Source organism: Haemaphysalis longicornis, unplaced genomic scaffold, assembly GCF_048455015.1.
Source record: "Haemaphysalis longicornis isolate Haplotype H1 unplaced genomic scaffold, Haemaphysalis longicornis Haplotype H1 scaffold_4, whole genome shotgun sequence".
In the NCBI taxonomy this organism is placed as follows: Eukaryota; Metazoa; Arthropoda; class Arachnida; order Ixodida; family Ixodidae; genus Haemaphysalis; species Haemaphysalis longicornis.
The window spans coordinates 100,987,707-101,010,052 of record NW_027526361.1 but is presented as its reverse complement, the minus strand read 5'-3'; the positions used below and the strand labels follow the sequence as shown (position 1 = coordinate 101,010,052).

The 22,346-nt window shown below is 47.8% G+C and overlaps 1 protein-coding gene across 1 annotated transcript; it reads left to right on the top strand.

The window, feature by feature from the left end:
* Positions 1-1,471: 1,471 nt before the first annotated feature.
* LOC144179882 (disintegrin and metalloproteinase domain-containing protein 10-like) lies at positions 1,472-22,012 on the top strand. Its single transcript, XM_077708305.1, has 7 exons — positions 1,472-1,538; positions 2,095-2,248; positions 7,181-7,302; positions 8,100-8,365; positions 10,405-10,794; positions 17,136-17,286; positions 21,903-22,012. Exons 1-7 carry the CDS (start codon positions 1,472-1,474, stop codon positions 22,010-22,012), a joined length of 1,260 nt encoding a protein of 419 aa, XP_077564431.1.
* The last annotated feature ends 334 nt before the right edge of the window (positions 22,013-22,346 follow it).

Here is a 22,346-nt window from a genome sequence, read left to right as displayed (position 1 = left end):
CTTATATCCTTGACTCATTCAAACTACGTCAAGAAGCTGCTGATACAACGCATTCACTACCACCAACTCCCCAAAACACTAAACGTTAACGCAATACACCCACCCCCTATGCGACGCATTTACTCGAGTCCCCCTCGCGGGGAGATGGGCCCAATTTTTTTAAATGAATTTTTGCAATACACTGAAGGTACGGCGCAGTTTTGCGATCAAAAGGATTTCAATGGGAGCCGGAAGGTGGCGCTCCGCTTGTGTGTGTGTGGGGGAGGTAAACAGGGGTGCAAGGGCAGGATGCGAGAGGGGGAGCGATGGGAGTTTAAAACCCGGGGGGGGGGGGGGGGGGCAGGATAACCCATAAAGTTAGTGAAGGGTAGGGCAAACTAATAAAATAGCACAGGAAAGTCGGTTGGTGACAACCGACGTCCTGATACAACTGGAGGGCCTCTAATCGTCATCATCATTCTAGGGTGCCTCGACGCCAGCGCCGCCGTACACGCGTGAATCGGGGCACCCTAGTCCTATTCTTGTCTTCATCGCTACGTTGCCGGAGATAATCTGATGGATCCTAGCCATAGGCAGCAGCTTCGCGGTAAAGAGCAGAGTGGTGAACTGGCCGGATCACAGCGGTGCAAGTATACATGGCAGACAGATCAAGCGCAGGTATTTGTGGGTGAACGTCGTCGTCTTCAGTCAAAAAGGCTGTCTACCGCACGCGGCAGGTGCCCTCAGCCGGGGCATCGCATGATGCTGACATTCCCAACGTATTGTAGGTGCCTTATCATTGACATTTAATCCGTTACCCGCCGCGGTGGCTCAGTGGCTAAGGCATTGCGCTGCTGAGCACGAGGTCGCGGGCTCGATTCCCGGCCGCGGTGGCCGCTTTTCTGATGGAGGCGAAAAGCAAAAACGCCCGTGCGTTCGAGATTTCGGCGCACGTTAAAGATCCCCAGGTGGTCAAAAGTAATCCGGAGCCCTCCACTACGGCGCGCCTCATGGTCTGCGTTGCGTCGGCGCGCTAAACCATACAATCAATCGACATTTAATCCGTTAAAACTATACCGCAGCGCCCATCATCCCGATGTGGGTACATGACACCTCAAGCTGTATAACATAGTGTACGCCATTATAACAGCGTCATCACAACAACAATAATAATAATCATAATAATTACCACCGCTAACACCACCATCATTACCCCCATTATCATCATAACCAAGGAGAAGTGCACGCACAGCCCGCGCTCCTATCACGCGCCGCTCGCGACGAGGTGGAACGATCCTCCATTTTTTGCGTTCGCTTCGCTCGCTGCTACTGCTGCGTCACGCTCTTAGGTTCGCTGCCAGTAGCCCACGCCCACTGCAGCAGCTTCACTGCTACCTATTCACCGTGGTCATCCGCGTCTGCTGCCTTGTTTCCGCCAATTGGTGACCCGTACTCCGCAGCTACGATTCCGACATTCCGTCCTCGGGAGGCAATGGTGGCGAACACGGGCGGAAGCCTGCTACTGCTCACCTGCTTAGCATTGGGAACGGTCGTACAAGGTACGCAAGATCAACGCATTGCTCGCTTTACTGTCGTTAGCGCCATCCGAATGGCTGCATCGAAGCCGACGACATGTAACCTTGTGTTGCTACCGCGCATGGGCATCAGCACTATGAACTTGCTGCTTTATATGCAGTCCACCACACCTTTGGGGTCATAGGCGGGGCCTCGGCCCAGCCCCGAAATTACGTAAGGATAGAAGAACGCGCCTATAATAGTCACTGCCCTCCCGCGGGGCTTCCCCAGACTCTTTAGTCAGAGCTTTGTCTATTTTAGCGAGGTAAATATTTGAAGACGATTTCTCGTGGCAGTTACCGCAAACGTCTGTGAGATCAGTTGGTCGAAAGTTAAACGAACATGACTTTGTCTGTACTAAGCGCTTCGGATAACGAGATATTGTATCGTAACCTAAAGAATACGTGAACGCATACATTAGGTTCCCCAGCAGGGCTTGATAGTGTGGGTGGTAGCCTCCCCACTCACATCGAGCACTGTAGTAAGCGCACCCACGAATATAGCAGTGCAGGGTAGAATAAGCTGTATACGCACGCGCAGCCCGTTGGCTCAACCAGTTCGTGCGCCACTTCGAGCCCCTGTCGTACCCGCCCCTGCCCGTGCACCGGGGACACATGCGGGTCAGAAGGTCGCTTGCCCACCGCGAGCAGCAACGGCCCGGACACGTCTACCTGCGCTTCGGAGGCTTCAACAGGCAAGCTGAACCGCCCTCTGTATACGAGGCGTCCACGCATCTGTCTAGATCTGGCGTACTATCGCAGAGCATGATCCACACGCATGACAGAATTAGCCTTGCTGCGAGAAAAAAAAAATTGTTCTCAAGTACGTACCGCGCGACGAATGTCATGGCCATCAAGGGGAAGACTAGGCCCTCATGGGGGACCATTCCGAAAGGGTGGAAGAAAATAACCCAGAACCTTCCATCTTGAGAAACGTGATTGTAAGCCTTTTCCCCATAAAAAATAGTTATCAATGCCCCCATTAGCTGTCACAATATTTTATGATTGTGTCTATTATCCCGGCAACCGTGAGAATTACCGTCAGATATCAGTCGCCTCTCATTGGCTAAGCACGCTAGGCGGAGATTCTATGGGATAAATACTCCCTAAAAACCTGTATTTACAGCTTCCCCTGTAGCGCTGTGGTGTAGTAGTTGGTTTTAAACTTGAAGTCTCAGATTCGAGTCCTCCCACCAATGGGATGTTTTTTTTTAGCTTTTAGAATTTTTCGGTCATCATGATTTTATTTTTTTACTCTGGTTTTTACTATATCAAGAAAACGACGCACATGACTTCTCGAATGGGTCGAATTACGTTTAATATAGGTCGTGTTCTATGTCATTGGGCTGGGTAATATTAGGTTTGTTACAGTTGAACTGGATTTGGGTAGGTTGTGACGTGTTCGGTTAGGTTGCGCTAGGTTCGGTGAGGGTATATTATGTTTGGCTACGTTGACACGTAATATTATTCAGCAAATTTTAGGCCAGCCAGCTTTTATGGAAACTGCCGTGAGAATTCCCCGGAGGTAATTCTCACGGCTGCCGTGAGATTAGACGCAGCCATATTTTATATACTTCAGAATTTCATCGATGTATGTATTAATGTACCGGTGAAGCCAGAGCCAGTGAGATAGTAGACAGTTGTAGTTTCACGTACGTAAAAGCTCCTTGTACGTAGAAATGTCACAGGTAACCAGTGCGCATACTCAGAACGCAAGGTGCCTACGTGAGTCTTACGGACGTACGTGAGATTCAATTTTTTACGTTGCGGTGTTCACGTTGTTTCCGTACGTAGAGTTGACCAAACATGGCGGCGCCCTGCCCCCCCCCCCCTCCCCCCCCCCCCCTCGATTCACAGCGAAAACAGCTTCATCGCTTATCCTTCGGTGCGATATCATGTTCTAAGCTGTTGATTTAGCCTTCAATTTGCTCATTCTTACCCTCGCCTAAACTTTAAATCGACAAACAGCTTTTGTTTCTCGGATCGAAGAGCACTTTTTCAGCTGTTAAGTCTGACGAAATAGTGTTTGTCGTCGTCATAGCGGTGTGCTCGTGAGATCACGAATGGCTACAGTGACCTAATTGTCGCAATTCGGTTGGAAAATGATACTGAGCTACTCTTGGTTATGTTTCCGTAAGAAATCAATCTGCACCTTTTTGTTTTTCTTGCACAGGAAGGCCCTCCTGTATGACCTACTGAAGACCCATTAAATTCAATGTACAGCCGCCCAATTTTTTACCAATATCACGGGAGCGTCGACCGTTTGGTCGATCAGCGCCGCGTGATGGAATGATACGGCAAACTCGGCGAGAGTAGCCACATGCGCACTAAGCAAAGGCAGCTGCTCCCGTCATCTGCTAGGCTGTTCCAAGAGCAGACAGCCACCGCCGATTTTTTTTATTCGCTTATCACACTGGCTGCCACACTGGCTGCCATAATCAGCGTTGTAAAATGAACCTTGAGTTCAGTAACGCTTATTACTGTTTTCAGTTGGCGCCACGTGCCTGGTCTTGAAAAAAAAAAATTCGAGTATGGCAGGCAGTGTGATAAGTGAATAAACAAAACGCGTCATCCCTATTTCATATTTGCCGCGCTTTCGAGGCGCTTTTTCAAAGAAAGTGGTACGAGTTGTGCCGCGCCTCCGCCAGATCGCGCCCCGGGTCCCGCGACCGAGAGAAGACGCAGTGAAACATCCCCCTCGCGAGGGGCACGATCAAATGCAGAGCATTTCCAGGGGCGCACGACGTTAAGTAGTTTGCGTTACGTTAATGTTGTTGCACTTGTGGCAACTGCTGACGAGAGAGCGCTCGTCAGCAGTAATTTGAATGAGTCAACGATATAAGGCGCGTTCGTAACGTACCATTCTGTGTCGGCTTTGTGGTGCAGTGGGTAGAGCACCATGTACATTGCGTTCCGCCCGCAGGGTCGAGGGATCGAAACCGGGCGCCGGATAGTATTTTTTTTTTATATAGTAGGGAGGGGTGCGGTGCGGACTACGGACGTCAATGCGGGTGACATCGTGAGTTACTGAAATGCTCCGCATTTACAAAATCGGGGGTGGTTGTCTGCTCTTGGAACAGCCTAGCAGACGCCGGCAGAAGCGGCCTTTGCTTAGTGCGCATGCAGCTACTCTCGCCGAGTTTGCCGTATCTCTCCATCCCGCGGCCCTGATCGACCGAACGGTCGGCGCTCCCGTGATATTGGTAAATAATTGGGCTGGTGTACATTTCTTAAGGTTTATTTTCAAATACTTTGGACACAAACACCTTAACCGCACATGGCGTTGATCTAAATATCGCTGAGACAAGCCCGGGGGTGGTGGTGGTGGTGGTAGAAACCTTCTTTCTTGAGCGGTTCTCTGAGTAGTCTCTCAGTCTATAGGGATTCATTAGCAGGGTTACCAGGCCTCAACGGAGTTATGAGGCAAGGACCTTATTATGCCCTTGCTGCGGAAGTACTCGAATTATGCTCCTCGGCACTGCAGCAAGGACTTGTCTTCACCATTCATTGAGGGGTACCAGGCCATTGCGGGCTGGCTGGTAACGACTGGGCTGACGAGGAGGCAAAGAAGGTTTCTGCAAACGCAGATGTCGTACGTCTACCCTTCGCAAGGACGGACACGAATACCCTTCTGTCTAACATTCTCCGCCTCGCCTCGGCGAGTCACTGACAATCGTCATAGAAGACTTCACCGCCTGGACCTCGACTGCAAGTTTCGGTTACCTCCTGGTATTCAGAGAAACCACGCCACGCTGTTTCCTAGACTATGGCTTGGCGTAGCTTTTACCCGTAGCTACAAGCACCTCATAGGCATTACGAGTGACCCCGATTGTGAAACATGCCGTGTACTAGAAACCATTTCGCATGTTCTCTGCCACTTTCCACGCTACGCGCATCCTCGAGAACAATTAGCGAGATCATTGGCCCGTTTGGACTGTCGTGTGGTGTCAGAGGAAGTACCGCTCAGCCCTTGGCCAGACGCTCAGCGTTCCCACAAGGCATTTAAAGCTGTGCTGACATTTCTGCGCAGCAGCGGCCTCTCAGCGATATTGTAGTTGAGGCCCGTCCAGCTGAACTTTCACACATGTCCATTACGATGATAGGCATCTTCTGTACATAGTCATTTATTCATTTCTCCGCGATCTTCATCTCTCTCGTCCTCTATCCACGCTCTTTTTTGCCTTTTTCCTTGACCACACACAGAATAGCCGGCCAGATACACTACCATCATGCCGACCTTTCTGTGTTTTTTCATTTCAATAAAATCCCCCCCCCCCTCTCTCTCTCTCTCTCTCTCTCTCTCTCTCTCTCTCTCTCTCTCTCTCTCTCTCTCTCTCTCTCTCTCTCTCTCTCTCTCTCTCTCTCTCTCTTGTTTTTAAGATTCGGTTCCAATAATTAAGTCAATTTATGGTATTATAACGAATAAAGTCAGAACTTCCGCGATATCCGCATTTTCGAGGAAATGCAGGGAGTTACGCGGTTCGCCTTTTCCTCTATTTTTTATATTTTATTTCTTGGTTTTTCAAAATTCCGTTGAACAAATAAACTAAATCTTCGCTACTGCAACGATTAAAAATGGAACTTGGCGAAATCTGCCTTTTCGTGGAAGTGCAAAGCGTTACACTATTCGACATTTTGATTATTGCTTTAATATATTCTTATGTTCCCGTTTTTCAAAATTCCGTTCGAACAATGTCTCCATGTACGCTATTTTAACGATTACAGGCAGCACTTCCGCGAAATCTGCATTTTTGGGGAAATGCAGGCCTTACACGGTTTGTCTTTTGCGCTATGTTCTTTTATTTTTCTCATATTTAGTTTTTCAAAACTCTGTTCGAGCAATTATCTCCATTCACGCAGGTATAATGATTAAAGGTGAACTTTCGCGAAATATGCATTTTTGTGGAAATGCGGGGTTTTACACGGTTCGCCTTTTTCGCTGTTTTTATATTTTTCTTCTATTTGGCGTTTCAAATTCGGTTCGAACAATTATCTCCATTTACGCTATCATAACGATTAAAGGTGGAACTTCCACGAAATCTGCATCATTGGGGAAATGCAGGGCGTTACATGGTCCTGGCTTGGGGTACCCGTCAAAGAATGCTACGCATTAATATTCCTTCGTGGCTGTAACACAGATGCACATGTATCGCATTGATTCACTTGTTACGCTCAACAACCAACTCTTAAGGTGCTTCTTGAGCCTACAGTAAGCTGGGTGCGATAAGACTAAGGGGAACACACAACCTGTTAGAAAAGCATTTAGCAAAACGTGTAACCATCTCGAACCGAACTATAAAAGCAAAACAGTGGCGGCTGCTTTGCAAGCTCGATAATGTACCTATGAAGAAGTTTCGGCATGTGAAGAAGCAGAAATAGGGACAAGATCTAGTCAATAAAAAGAGGCCTCATCAACTGTTTTGAAAAGAATATGGGAAATAAGCTGTCCTAAAACAAAACGTCCCCCTCACCTCCCCCAATGAAAACGAAAATGTCGGTGACCCGCAGAGCCTAAGCTTCGGGTGTCATCCCATACTGGTATCCTGTGAAAGAGAAGAACGCTACTTGTAGTGTGTCGTGGATTATTAGAGGGGACAAATTCAAACAAGTCGGTTTTTCCTTCTCAGGATATTTCAGTTGAAGCTGAGGCCGGACACGTCCGTGTTTCACAAGGACCTAGTTGTGGAGACTTCGAGGTTTGGACGAGTCAAGCCAGACATCAGCCACATCTACAGCGGCGAACTTGTCGGTGAGTGGCGGAGGGCTGAGCCGATTGGGTATCTACGGGCATCTACTCGCCTCTGCTCGTATATTCTGGGCATTATTTGTGCTCAGGTCTCCTTTTATGCTTCATTCAGTCAAAGATGTAGTGAATGAGTGTGCAGATAGCTCTCCCGCGGGCAGCATGAGGGTCGTAGTAAATTTACACACGCTGTTTAAGCGCGAGTTGATAGATTTAGAACCAATAGAAACGGAGGAGTATATGCACGGAGAGTAGAGAGCAAAAAATGGGGAATAACGATGGTGTGAGAGAATCGCGGTGAGTGGGATAGTGGTGGTGGGGGGTGTGGGTCCGGGATGGGGGGGAATAATGAAACGGAGGTGGGTGAGTGGGAATGGGTAAACGAAAAAAAATACGACGGAGAAGTGGTGGAGGAAGAGGAAGCATTGGCGGAGGTGAGATTAGGAGGAGGAAAACCATGTAAGGGGGAGACGTGGAGAGGAAAGGATTGAGAGGGGCGTGGTGTAGGTAGGGGAAGGAGCAACAAAAGGAGGGTGGACGAGAAAAAGGACGAGGATGCAATATTTGAGGTGTGAAAGTTGGAGGATGTGACAGAGTGACAGACAGATATTGAAATCCTGAAGGCTAGAATGCAGCTATGGGTGGAGCCCTCGGTCCGGGGTTCCAGTCTCCTGGGCCCCTTTCCAGGCCCGAACGGTCAGGGGTCCCCTAGGCCCCGTTTTCTGAGCTGGCCAGAGCTGCCTCCCATAGTTACCACCGATGAATGGCGTCGTAAGATTAGGCGGTGGGCGTACACAACCCAGGGGACCCGTCGAGCCGCGTGTTCGGCGGACTGCACGGCGGCGTCTTCGAAGGCAGCATCCAGTCCCGCCGGGGCCACTTCTACGTCGAGGCGGCGCACAAGTTCTTCTCGCGCGGCACGCCCTTCCACTCGCTGCTGTACTCCATCAGGGACGTGCGCATGCCCAGCGCCGGCGGTGCGCACGGCTGGTGCGGCGTCCGCGGGGAGACCGCGCGCTGGATGAGTCAGCTGGCTGCCCACTCGAGGCTCGTGCAACCGCCACACAAGGTCAGTTGCGCCTACGTGGCAACGTTGGGAGGACACCAACTGCGCCTCTCAACGATACGGTCGGTCCGCGTCTCTGAAAAATACTTCTTCATGCTGCAGCTTCCACCTGCCTGTGGAGAAGGCAGGGCACGTTTTAGGGACGAAGCACCTTAAGGCCGAGGCTTGCCCGGCGTCCATGCTCACGGCACAGCACCGTGTAAATCGAAACATCTGTGAACAAAAGGTTCACAAAAGGTTAGAGAGAGAGAGAAAGACTGCTCCTGGAAAGCTGTGCTGCGCATGCCCGAGGATCATTGGATTGGATTGGATTGGATTGGATTGAATTGAATTGGATTGGATTAAATAGAATTGTATTGGATTGGATTGGATTGGAAATTGCCTAGCAGCAGTAAGCCCTCTCACGGGTGATTTACGATAAGAACGATCCCCAGTGCTTCGCCCATTCGTGAGGATTCACTTCGTGGAGATGCGTGAATTGTTCAAACAGCAGATCTCTGCATCTTGAGATTGTTCATTGGCGTTAGCAAAAAAATATTAAAAAAGGACTCCACCGGTGCGAGGCACCCGGCAGGACCTTCAGATAATGGCTTTAGCAAAAAAAAAAAAAAAAAAAAAAACTGGCTTCAATTTATGCGGTGAAGGTGGTTGAAAAGCAAAGCTTTAGACGACACCCATAACAATTGCCCGTGCGACGTCACTTGCATTCACACACGTGGCTCTGCAAAGAGTGAAACCAGAGATTATGCCAGCCGTTACCTGGAGTTCGCGGGGGCAGCGTCCGAACGCAGCCGCAGCGTCAGCCACGGCCGTGCGTCGGCGGGAAGAAAACGGAGAGGAACATCTTTCGAAGGGTGAAACAGCGGAACCTAGCAATCCTGATGTGCTAGCTCGGGGCTACACCGCTGCGCGACACAAGCGCTGACACCTAAACAAACAATTTGGCATGTGAGCTTAGTGATTTCCATTAATGCCTAGTAAGCTTGAGAATTGCGAGAAAGCTGAGGGAACTGTTATAATCGCAATTTATCAGAACTAGCTGTTGCATTCGCATTTTCTAATACCTCTTAAAACATAACCGAATTGGTAATCACCAATTTAGAAAACGGACTCCCATTCGAGGCAAGCAGTGCGCAAAAGGTAGAGTTTCTCTAGCGGCCAGATGTCTATGTGGTCTCTGCATTTTGTTTTCTCATCATGCAAACCAATGCTTAACCGCTTAATTACGTCGGGTCCGGGTTACCCAGGAGGTGCTGTCGAACAAGTTAATCAAGCCGTGCGAAGGAAGCACGCAATGAACGCGAAACTGCGCCAAAACAGGCCCAAAACAACCGTCGCTAAAACAGACGACAAAACAGTCCCGCCGACGGGCCCGCCGGTGTGTACAGGCACGTGCGCGCGAGGAACGCTGGGTAACGATTCGCCGCGCCTTCTACACGGTGCTCGATAAGTGAAAACCGCCCTCCCCCTGCCCCTCCTCAGATGCGTTGGGAGTTTCTAGTCGAGGACGCCACGAAGGAACCGTTGGCTGGTAGAGGTAGAAAGCTTTGCGCGTGACTGAATAGCGGCATCTGTAAAGGCTGGATATGCAGAAGGTAACGCCGGTTAGACTCGTAGTACTCTTGTGATAAGTGCGAGCCGATGCCACCGTGTGCAGCTTTGCTGCTCATGGCAGTCTTTTCAACAGTAATTACTCTGTAGTTATTTAGCGAAATCTAAAGTTTTTTGCGCAGCTAATATTGGTGGTGAAAACTTGCTTTGTGCACAGTTGCAAGTATCGCACGTTGCGGGACTAAGTCCCTGAACCATGGAAACTAACCCTTAGAAATGCCTGGGGAGTAAGATTTGACAGCGAATTACACAAAAAATATTCAGAATCCTGGAAACTTCTTTTAGCGTTTTCATCATCGCGTTGCTTTCTTCCTTTATTTCAAATATCATTTTCCTGAAGTGGTTTTAGTAGGTTCCTGAGAGGTGGGAATTTTGAGCGGGAAAGCTAGGTATCAATAGGTGAAGAAAATGAACATTTTTTTTCTGCGCAGGAGCGCCCGCCTAAAAGAACGAATTTAGAGCGCTGGCTTGGCCGAAGGCCCTTGGAGGTGGCGAAACACACCGAGGATTACGATGACGTTGAAGCCGACGACGACGACGACGACGACGACGTCGATGATGGGCACGGCGGCGGCAGTAACTCCAGCAGGAGGTCTTCACGCCGCTCGAGGCCCCACCCAAACCGTGTGTGTGGCCTGTTCGTCTCCATCGACCACTTGCTGTACGAGAAGTTCAGCGAGGCCGACGCCGGGGACCCGGTGCGGACGCGCGAACGCCTCTCGACCCTCATCGCGGGTCACGTGGCACGCGCCTCGCAGGTCTACCGCAAGACGAGCTTCGGTGGCATACAAGACGTCAGCTTCAACGTGCACAGGATTCAGGTGCGTTGATTAATTTCAACCGCGATGTACGGGGGTAATTTGTGTTACAACCTGTAACAGCTCAGGATGCAGTAGATTCGATGAATTTTGTGGCCCCAGCATTAGGTGTCCTGTGCTAAAGTGGCCATGTGCGTGACATGAGACATGACCCGGGCAATAATAACCTAACGATGATGTCATGATTTAATGTAAGAAAAGCAGCAGCTCTTTTACGTCGGCGTCACGCAATTTTATTGCTTCCTGCAGCTGTTTTCCTGACGTAAGCTCTTGTACTGAGCCCCTGTTCAGTACCAAACCGGCGTCACAGAGAGCTGGCTTTAATGTAACATTCCCTCAATCGCCGCTCTGCGCAGTGCAGCCGTGACGAGCCTTGGCAATAACAAAAGTATTTGCCACTACCCTTCCAAAATTTTAAATAGGGTAGTCCTGGTTTTAGGCGGGGTTCTGATAAGTCCGGAAAGGCACTCGTGGCTGATCTGAAACGAAGACGATTTGGTGGGAAATTACTGCCTATTTACGCTACTATACCGCTTAACTACCTTCACATTATGAATAGTGTATTTTGATTTTTGATTGTTGGGTTTAACGCGCCGACGCAACGTAGGCGATGAGGCACACCGTAGTGGAGGGCTCCGTATTAATTGTGACCACCTGTGGATCTTTAACGTGCACCGAAATCTCGTACACACGGGCGTTTTTGCTTTTCGCCTCCATCAGAAAAGCGGCCGCCGCGGCCGGGTATCGAACCCGCGACGTCGTTCTCAGTAGCGCAACGCCTTAGCCACTGAGCCACCGCGGCGGGTGAATAGTGTATTTTAAGGAGTAGCATTTTTTGCCAAGTACCCCCACAGCCCGGACCGTGTAACGCACAGATAGGCCTGCATTCGCACAAAATTTCAGAATTTCTGGAAGTAGCACATTCAATCGTTATAATAGCGTAATAAAGGTGTAAATGAAGGTACTTGGCCAGACAAAATTTCGAAAAACCAGAAAATAAGGAAAATAAACAAAATAACAATTTTACAATAACAATCTGAGGAAATCAAAACTGTACATCTTTTACATGTCCACTAAGCAACGGAGATTAAAAAAAATGTTACGAAAACATGAAAATTAGCAAACCATGTTAACGACCTGAACTTCCCCAAAAAAGCAATCCTGGAGGAATTACAAAAAAAGTAACCGTCATAATAGTGTGAATGGAGATAATTGATCGCACGAAATTCTGAAAGACAAAAAAGAAGGGGGAAAGAACAAAACAAAATAAGATTTAAAAAAATTCGACAAAACAAAAAAAATATGCATTTACACATCTAGAAAAAACGAAGATTAAAGTAAAAAAGCGCGGGAAAGAACATTGGAAACGTGAATAAAAAATAGCGAAAACGGACCAACCCTGCACTACTACGCCTTGTATCTGCGGAAGAATACACAATCGGCGAACTGAAGGCACTTCATCGCTATAATGGTATAAGTATACATCGTTGGCGCGAAGGAAGAAAAGAAAACCTAAAAAGCAATAAAAACCCCAACGTCCTTGCCAAATCTGACTGTCAAGAACTCACACTCTACACAAGCGGCATAACAATGCTACGCAATGGTAGAATATTTTCTGAATTTCTGCAGATTTCTTTGAAGATGGTAGGCATAGCGCAAGTCTGGTCTGTTTCGATAGTTTCATTTGTTTCAGTCATTGTTCAACGTGCTTTTTAAATGTTGTCTTCATTTTCTGGGACGGTGTTTAAGGCGCATATTTTTAAAGTACGCAATAAAGAAGACGCCGACCACAAGGGATATTTAAAGGAGCCATGAAGACAAAATACAAGTTGGGTTTATTAGAAAGACTGCTCAGTCCCGATAACAATGATACCGATATCATCGCAATCTTCGAAGAAATAACGGAGATATTAAAACGTTTGAAGCAGTCGCGACACCCTAGCCAATTTCCCGCAACTTTTCTATGACGTCACGGAACCCTGTTTGTGCTATTGGCGGCCGCCTAACCGACCTGTCGCGATGACACATGACTGCACGCCTGAAATGGGGCCTCTAGTTCGATTTGACCGCATCACTTGAATGCTAACGTGCAGTTAACGCACTGAAAATTGTTTTATTGTTGGCCCGTATGACGTCATTCTTGCTCATAACACGTCACTGTGGCGCAAAATTTGAAAGTTTTTAAATACTTCTTGCTTTTTTTCGTTAAAAAAACGTATTTTGTGGCTGTGATGGAGCTGAGTGACCTACTGAATCCTCGTTTTTTCAAATTAAACGAAGTTGTATTTTCTCTTCATGGCTCCTTTAAACAACGACGTTTCGGCACGCCGAACGGGAGCCTTGTTCAGTGAGTGGGCGGCGTCTCCTTTATTATATACTTTAATGTCATTCCCGACCAGACGGTCGTCCGTCGAAGCCTCGATTTCGCGCATATTTTTGATTGCCCTATTTTTCTACCTTTGACATTTTGAAAACTCTGTTCGAACTCTTATCTCCATTCTCATATCCAGGGCATTACACGCTCGGTCCGTGTTTGCTATTTTTAATTCGCATTGTTGTCGTTTTTTTCCGGGCTCTTTTAGTGTCGTTTTTGTTTTATGGGGTACACGTATAAAATTAGTGCTATAAATTTGCTGAATTTATTTCTGTAGATGTTTTCTAACTTTGTATTTTTTGCTTTATTAGTTGCCTTCCACCACTTATCTCAATTCTCGTTGTTATCGCGATTCCTTGTGTTACGTTGCATCCAATTAAACGGTTCCTGGCAAATTTAGAGAGTTACACGCTTGGCTGGTTCTCACAATTGTTTTATTCGTGTCAACAAAGGTTATTATCTGGATGTTATATGTTGGTTTTAATTTTTTGGGGTTGTATAAGATAAAAATATTTAGTTTGGTTATATCATTTTGTTAAATTTTATTGTTTTATTTTTGTTCTGCGAACTTCGGTACGACCAATTTTCCAAATTTACGATATTATAGCGATTTACTATGTTGCTTCTACCAGTTAAGTAGTTCTGTGCAAATGCAAGGCATTACATGTTGATGGCTCGGCGGGTACTCGGAAAGAATGCTACGCATTAAAAATCATGGAGCAGGATATACCACAGAACAGTCGTGGTGAGGGCTTGAGGCGTTTACCGTTATTGCGGTGCGACAACGTATTGAAAATTGCCACAACGTGTGCTTACTTTGCGCCCCTTTAAATGCACTGTTCGGCGAGGTTTCGCTATAATTCCACAAGCTTTCATGTGTATTTTGCTTTGATGGCGGCAAAGACAGAGTATGCTGCTTTTGTAACGTATACTAAGCACTCGTTCGTGTGTGATGGTTGGAATCGCTACTTGAATATCTTGTGATGGGATATATTCCAGTATGGCACCCAGAAAACTGTCATTCGGGGATGTACTAACACGTGCACACTTTCATATGTACATAACTTTTTGCAAGGCGCACACTAAAAATTTTCTGGGCCATTTGAGCCTTCTTACGTGCTCCGAAGGGGGAAGGAAGCCTCCCCTACAATTATGACGTGTGCCTTTTATATGCACGTCCAATTGTCGATACTGCAGCTACTGTGTTTTACTGTTCTTAAACACTTTAATTCTCCTTAATGCATTTGCTGCCTTTTTAACCCATGTTAACCTGTTTCAGTTCATCCACCTTCATTCGACTATCGTTAACCTAGCGTAAGAATAATAAGTTCTGTTTCATGCTCTGTACAACACAATAAAATGAATAACATGAATTGTAATACACCCTAATTCGTTTATATTCACCTTAACCTACGTTGATATAGCCTAAAACGTCTAAATTCCCCTTTATTCACATTAAATCCGTCCCTAATCTACGTCAATCTATACGAGGCGGCGTCCTAATTCGCGGACAGCTTGATAGACAGCTTGTGATTATAGACGTCTAAAGGAATAAGAGTCGGAGCGGCGCAGCGGTCCCGAATGCAAGCCCAACGCAGGCGACAACCTCGTAGCAGACATGTTGAGTGACGCAAGCCGCTGGGTTCGTAAATAATATTACCGTTATTATTACAAACATTAAATGATTTAAAAATTAAATAAAATCACCTTCACCGCTAGTTAGTGATGATAAATATTTCAATAAAACAACGAGTGCTTTTCTTACAGCATAAATAGACAAAAAAGTGGCTCTGGCGTCACCTATAGTTAAGACAGGAATGTAGCCTGCCTCGCTGCTGACTTTCATGCCGCATTCTAGAAGCAGTCTTTGTTGACTGCTATCATTCGAATTGTAACGGGGCATAACATGGCGGTCTGTCCGCGAAGACGCCAACGAATCTGTCTAAAGAAGACATTGGAACGCACCCCCTAGTCTACCTGTAGTCGTCTTAAGTAATACCAATCCAGCTTGTTCTATCTCAATCCACCGTTTCCCTACGTTAATCTAGTTTAACGCATCTTACTCCCTTTAATTAGTCATAACTCATCTATGTACTTTACTCCATTTTATTCTACCGTAATCCCACCCCACGTATCATTATTTTCATTCAGTATACACCATTAGATTTCCATCATGATTGATTTATTCCACCTTAATTCTTCGTATTCATCTTAATACACTGTAATTTAGCTTAATCCCACCCTACTAGAGCACGTGCCCGCTCGGGGTGTTCGAATGAGCGTCACGTCGGCTCCATTGAAATCGTTCAATTTTAATGAAAAATCATGACCGGCGACTGCATCTGACCACCGAACGTTCTTCCTAACTTCACCAGGAACATGAGGATACCATTAAGATCCCTGTGAGTCCTGAATTCGCAATTTTAGCAGCATCACAAGAGGACTGGCGCGCTAAGCCTAACGCCTCACTGGCGAGGCAACAACGCCGCCGGCTCCTTTGCCTCATGGAGCATATCCTCCTCGCTCGCCTCCAGCGTCACATAGACGATCGGGATCTCATGCCGGCCTCTATGTTTGGCTTCAGACCTCACCTCGCCACCAAGGACATCCTCCTCCAGACTAAAGAACAGGGCATGACACCGGCCACCCGATAATCTCCCACAGCGATGCTGGCATTGGACTTCAAGGGGACATTTGACAATGTTTCTCACTAAGTCATTTTGTCCCACGAGCGAGAGATGCATTCCGGGGAACGTGCGTACGCATACGTGCGAAACTTCCTCTCAAACAGGTAAGCGGTGATCCACGTCGGTGAAGTAAACTGAAAAAGCGTGGTAGTGAGGGCTTGTTGGTACATACATACTTTACAATTGAACACCAACCCTCGAAGAAAAAATACAGAAAAGAAAGAACCAAATAGCAATAAAGAGATTGTAAAGAACATATCTACACACAGACACGCGCGAAGAAGGTTGTCATCAATCAAGATATTCATTATCCTTTTGCAGCAAGTCAATAGATGGCTTGCTGACGGATGGATCCTTTTGCCTACGGATGACGTGCGTCTCGAAGATCTGTCTTGTGCACTGACCTTTGTATTTTCGAAGCACACGTGTCTGGTAGAATTTGGGCGTGAACTTGCACTTGGCATAATGTACGGCGAAATAGGTGCCTGTTCCTTTGCCGAAAGTGCCTGCATGTTCCCGCAGCCCGTTTAAGCGCTGTTGTTCAATTGTGAAGGTGAAGTGAAGTCCCACCCCGTTAACCTGGCGAGAAGAGGCACTCCACAGAGGCTCTCGCCATTGCTCTTTAATACCGCCACAATCAAACTGCCACAACGCCTTGCGTCTCTTCCAAACATAAGCATGACATCTATGCCGACGATGTGACAGTCTGGACAGTCACAGGCTCATGGGGGAAATGGAAGCTCACCTTCAAGAAGCGGCCGATCTGAGTACGCCAAATACTGCGGACTCTCTTGCGCCCCGCAAAAGTCGGGAACTCCTCGTGGTCCAACCAGGGACACGCAAGCGGTACCCATCCCCACCGATAGAGATACATCTAGAGGGCCACACCAATCATCAATCACAAATACTACCAATCACGAATTCATAAAAAAAGCTTCACTCGTAGAGGCCGGAACGGCAAAATTTGACATCAAAGGATGCCATCTAGACGCAGCTATTCCGGTGGACGATTGAACGCTGAGCGGCCGTTTCTCCTCCTGCTGTGTCGTGGTCACCACTGCCACCACTGCTTCGTCACGGGTGACAGTTTAAATTAAGGTTTTTCATACAACAAAAAAAAGGCATTAAATGACAAACGTGCTAGTTGTACAACAAGCATGCTGGTATAGTATAAAGCCCGAATTTCTTCCTCGTTTTTCCAAGGGCCGGTACACGGGAGAAGGGAAGCAGCCAGCCTGACTGTACAACGGTGTGATTACCTCCTCGCAAATGCTTCGTCGCAGATCAACGACACGTCGAGCTGCCAAAAGAGCCGCACCGGCTTCTGCCAGGAGAACATGGACCCATCGTTGTTCCTGTTAACTCTGGCCAAATGGAAAAAGTTCGACGACTACTGCCTGGCGTACGCGTGGACGTACCGCGACTTTGACTCGGGTACCCTCGGGTTGGCCTACGTTGCGAATTCTTCATGTAAGACTTTCTCTGCTCATGCGTCCTTGGGTCTAAGGACCCTAGATTTAAATAATCAAATGGTTTGGTTTCGCTAAACTCTGTATTTGGGTGAGCAGGGGCTGTATTTATTTGAATAAACGGAAAGGCCAGGAAGTACGGCGGAAAAACACGCGATAATGAATGAAATGCAGGAAAGCCGCATTTGACAGCGGATATGCTATGCATGGTGGAGATGTTGTACTTTGGAAACTAGCAAAACTAATCTCAGAATACTGCAGGACAAGAAAGGTTCCCTTGCCTCCCTCCCCCCCCTCTTAAAAATAAAATACAACAAATAAAAAAACGCGTGATGCCAAACAGCTGAAGAATTTCGGACTTATCTCATGGAAAACAATCAGATGTGTGCTAAAATAAGTGATGTTCACCTTCTTCAAAGGATTCTGAAAGAAAATAATGATGCGTGTTTTCATAGTATTAACACTTAGATAACGAGCCGCAGACCAATCCATAGATTTAGTCAGACAAAATAACATCAAAATAAAGCAACTGATAATAGGAGACCATCATTTGCATATTGAAACAAAGGAAGAGGAACGTGTCACCAAAGTCATTGAAATATGCAATAACTAATACATTAAAATATACATTAACTAAGGAAGGGCTTAAAATAAAGCCTTGTGGAACATCAGCTGTCATCGAAGTGCACACCCGCCGTGGTTAATCAGGAGATAAGGGGTTGTGCTGCTGAGCACAAGAGCACAAGGACGCGGATTCAGTTCTCTGCCGCGACGGCCGTTTTCTGATGGAGGCTAGAAGCGAAAACACCTGTGTGTTCGAGATTTAGGCGCACGTTAGAGATTACCAGGTGGTCAAAATTAAGCCTGAGCTCTCAACTACAGGGCGCCTCATCCCCTGTGTAACGTCGGTGCGATAAATCTCACAATCAATCAATCAATCAATCAATCAATCAATCAATCAATCAATCAATCAATCAATCAATCAATCAATCAATCAATCAATCAATCAATCAATCAATCAATCAATCAATCAATCAATCAATCAATACAGCTTACTGTCAATAACCGGCGAAACGCAAGAAGCAACAGCTTGTTCAATAGCAGACTAAGACATACGCTGTCGAATGCCGTGTTAAAATCTAGGAGTACGCAGGCCATCTGATTACGCTCGCTATTGCTCGAGATTCGAATGCCGTGTTAAAATCTAGGAGTATGCAGGCCATCTGATTACGCTCGCTATTGCTCGAGATTATCAGATAATTGGACAAGTATTTGCGTGACTTGATCAAGAATGAACCCGCAGTGGATTGACGAAAGGATATCAATGCCCTCCAGAAAACTTGTTAAGGTTGCTAGCACATGGTATTGAACACTCGACCCATGCATGTCAACACAGAAATGGGCCGATAGTTCACCCTTTCATTGCGTGCGCCTGATTTGTGCAGAGGACGCCGTATAGCAATTTTCATGTCAATACGAATGACGCCAGTTGCGATTCCGCGTTTACATGAATGCGACAGAATGCGATAGCAGCGCGTCAGATTTCCTAGCGCATCACAAGTAATGCGATGCGCTAGCGTTTACATGTAGCGCATTACCCCTGGTGCGATGGTGGCGCCATACGGTGTCGCACATCGAAGGTAAAGCAGCGTTTCTGGCGCTCCCAAACCTTCCGGAACGGCTGGTTCTGTTCTTTTTTCACGACTCGCAATTTCTGGCGTTTTACACTCGATTTAGACGTTTTTAAATGCAAAGCTGCGTTTACAGGGCTTACTTTTCTTGTCGGCATAATTTCTAATGCGATGCGCTCGCGTTTACATGCACTTCGAAAGTCTACTTACGCGTTTCAATCCACCCCGGTCTGGCGCATTTATGCGACGCGCTTTCCTAGCGCATTAGCCCCGTTTACATGGATGCGATGCGCTCGAAAATTTATGCGAGGCGATGCGATGCGCCACTTGTCGCATTCATGTAAACGCGGCTCGTGCTTCATTGTGTGAAAATTCCAGACCAAATCACTGATAAAAATTTTGCTCATGTGCGGTGGATTCTGGAGTTTTAGGATAAAAATATTTGCTCTGACTTAAACTTCTGTTACAAGTAAGAGGTAATCCTAATTGATTGTTCTTTTAAAGCAAAGCTTTCTACCTACGCTAGGCAACGGTTTCGTCGTGGCGTGCGCGACAACAAACTCCTAACGCGGCTTGGGAGGGGGAGAGCGCTTTTCACTCACGGGGCACAGTGTAGATGGCGCGACGAATGCTCATCCCGGCGGGCACGTCGACGGGACCCATCCATCGGATTTGTCGTCCGCTTTTGCGACGGTTGTTCTGGGTTTGTTTTGCCGCAGCTTCGCGTTCATTGCGCGCTTCTTTCGCACGGCTTGATTAACTTGTTCGACAGCACCTTCTGGGCAAGCCGGACAAGACGGAATTAAGTGGTAGTACGGCAAAGATGCCTTAAGGATTGGTTTGAAGGGCGGGAAAACAAAATGTAGAGACCACATACAGACATCTGGCGGCTAGAGAAACGCTACCTTTGGCGCACTGCTCTCCACGAATGGGACTCCGTTTTCTGAATTGATGAATACCCATTCGGTTGTGTTTTGAGGTGTATTATAAAAGGCAAAATGAACAGTGGTTCTGATTAATACCGATTATAAAAGTTCCCTGAGCTTTCTCGCAATTGTCAAACTTATTAAACTAACTAGTTTAGTATGAGGTTAATTGGAATCACTAAGCTCACATGGCGAATTGTTTTGGTGTCTGCGCTTGTGTCGCGCGGTGGTGTAGCACCGAGCTAGCCCATGAGGATGGATGGCTCCGCTGTTTCACACTTCGAAAGATGCTCCTCTCCGTTTTGTTTCTGCCGACGCACGGCCGGGCTAGAGCGGTGGCGTCCGCTGCTCCAGCCCAGCAGTGGCCGATGCTGCTGCGTTTGGGACGCCGCCACCGCGAATCCCACGAAACGGCTGGCAGAATCTGTGGGTTCAGTCTTTGTAGAGCCACTTGTGTGAATTCAAGTCACGTCGCATGGGCAATTGTTTTGAATGTCGTTTACAGCTTTGCTTTACAACCCACTTCACAGCGTGGATTGGAGCCATTTCTTTTGCAGGGACCATGGTTGCGAACTTTGTTTTACGCAGCTGGTAATTCCAGAAAAAACACCAAACTCAGGGGCGGAAGATTGCCCGTGTGCCTCCAATCCGCGTCCAGTATGCACCAGCGGCTGGTTCGTAGTACGTACGCGATCGAGCTGGCGTGCCTCCTCCGCCCGCTGTAGGTATTCCTGGACGTCAATGTTGAGGCCGTCGTCTTCAACGTGTGGTAGCATGGCGTCTAACATCGTCGCCGGCTGTCGAGCGTAGACAAGCTCGAAAGGACTCATCTGCATGGTTCTTGTGAGCTGTGTTGCATGTGAACGTGACATGAGGGAGTATTTCGTCGCATATCTTGCGTTCAACGTTGACGTATATAGACAGCATGCCCGCGATTGTCTTGCTCAGACATCTTGTTCGGTTCGCCCGTTTGTCTGTTGGTGGTACGCCGTCATCTTCCGGTGATCCGCATTGCTGTAGCGTAGGGCGCCTTACAAGAGCTCTGCAGTAAATGCCGTTCCGCAATCCGTGATTAGGACCTCAGGTTCTCCACGTCGCAGCACAAGTTGGGGAATGACGAATTTTGCGACTTATTCTGCAGTTCCCTTGCGAAGAGCGGTAGGCTCAGCGTAGCGCGTCATGTATAGTCTGTGACTACAACAATCCACCTGTTTACGGCTCGTGACGCAGGGAATGGGCTTAGAAGGTCCATTCCGATCTGTCGGAAGGGCGGCGATGACGGCACCGCCATGGGTTGCAGCACTCCCGCGGGCCTCTTGGCGGCGTTTTTCGCCGCCGACAGTCACAGCAGCTTCGAACGTAGTGGACGGCGCCAAGTGCAAGGCGGAACCAGTAGTACCTCGTCCATATATCTTCCCGAGCGAGCGTGCCTTGCCGAGATGCCCTGATGATGGGTCGTTGTGGCACGCGCCCAAAATTTGTTCGCGGAGGCAGGTGAAGACGATGAGAAGGTACTTAGTTCTCGCTTTATGTTCGAAGTTCTTCACTGGCACCAAGTGTTTCAGACAGAATGCAGCGGAGTGATTCTTAAATGTATTTTGGCACGGCAACGTTGCGTCCTTCGAGGTTGTAGAACATGAAGTGTAACTCGGGTCGGCTCGCTGCTGGGCGGATAGGTCGCTTTTTGTCACAACTCCGAAGAACGCAGCGTCTTTGTCGGAGTCGGGCCGAGAGAGGCGCGTGACAGGTAGTCGCGTCCTAATGATTTTCTCTGACTTGCAAACGATAATCACGTCGAACTCCTATACGCGCAGGCTCCATCGGCCAAGGCAACCAGAGGGGTTTATCATGTTTACGAGCCAACACAGAGCATGGTGGTGTGTTACCACGTTAGAGGGCCTGTCATAGACGTACGGGCGAATCTTGGAAATGGCCCATATTATGGCGAGGCAGTACGTTTGAGAGGCCGAGTAGTTTCTTCTTTTGATGAACTGTGGCTCACATACGCGATTACCTTTTAACAGCCGTCGTGCTTTTGTACGAGGACAGCACCGAGGCCCACGTCACTGGCGTCTGTGTGCAGTTCTGTCTCGGCATGCTCGGGGAAATGGGCAAGCACATGCGGGCGCTGTAGGGGATTTTGAAGCTCACACAAGGCATTCTGCTGCTCTTCCTCCCAGCCGAACTGAAAGCTGTCTTTAGTGAGGCGTGTGACAAGTTCGGCGATTTTTTCGACGAAGCTCCGATATTATGTGCTCAGTCCGAGGAACCTCCGCCCATTTTCCTGTCGTTTGGAACCTAAAAGTTGGCAATGGCGGAAGTTTTCGCTGGGTCAGGCAGGACCCTCTTGGGTTTGACGACGTGGCCCCAAAACCTTCGGTTCTTCGTATGCAAAGCGGCACTTTTCAGGTTTCAGCGCCATGTTTCGATCATAATGTTCTGTTTACCTCAAGTACCGACTCCAACCT

Coding starts and splice junctions, on each gene's coding strand:
- LOC144179882 (XM_077708305.1), top strand. CDS start 1,472: ATGGTGGCGAACACGGGCGGAAGCCTGCTACTGCTCACCTGCTTAGCA. Junction 1,539..2,094: donor ATTGGGAACGGTCGTACAAG/GTACGCAAGATC, acceptor ACGCACGCGCAG/CCCGTTGGCTCAACCAGTTC. Junction 17,287..21,902: donor GTACCGCGACTTTGACTCGG/GTACCCTCGGGT, acceptor ACCTTTTAACAG/CCGTCGTGCTTTTGTACGAG.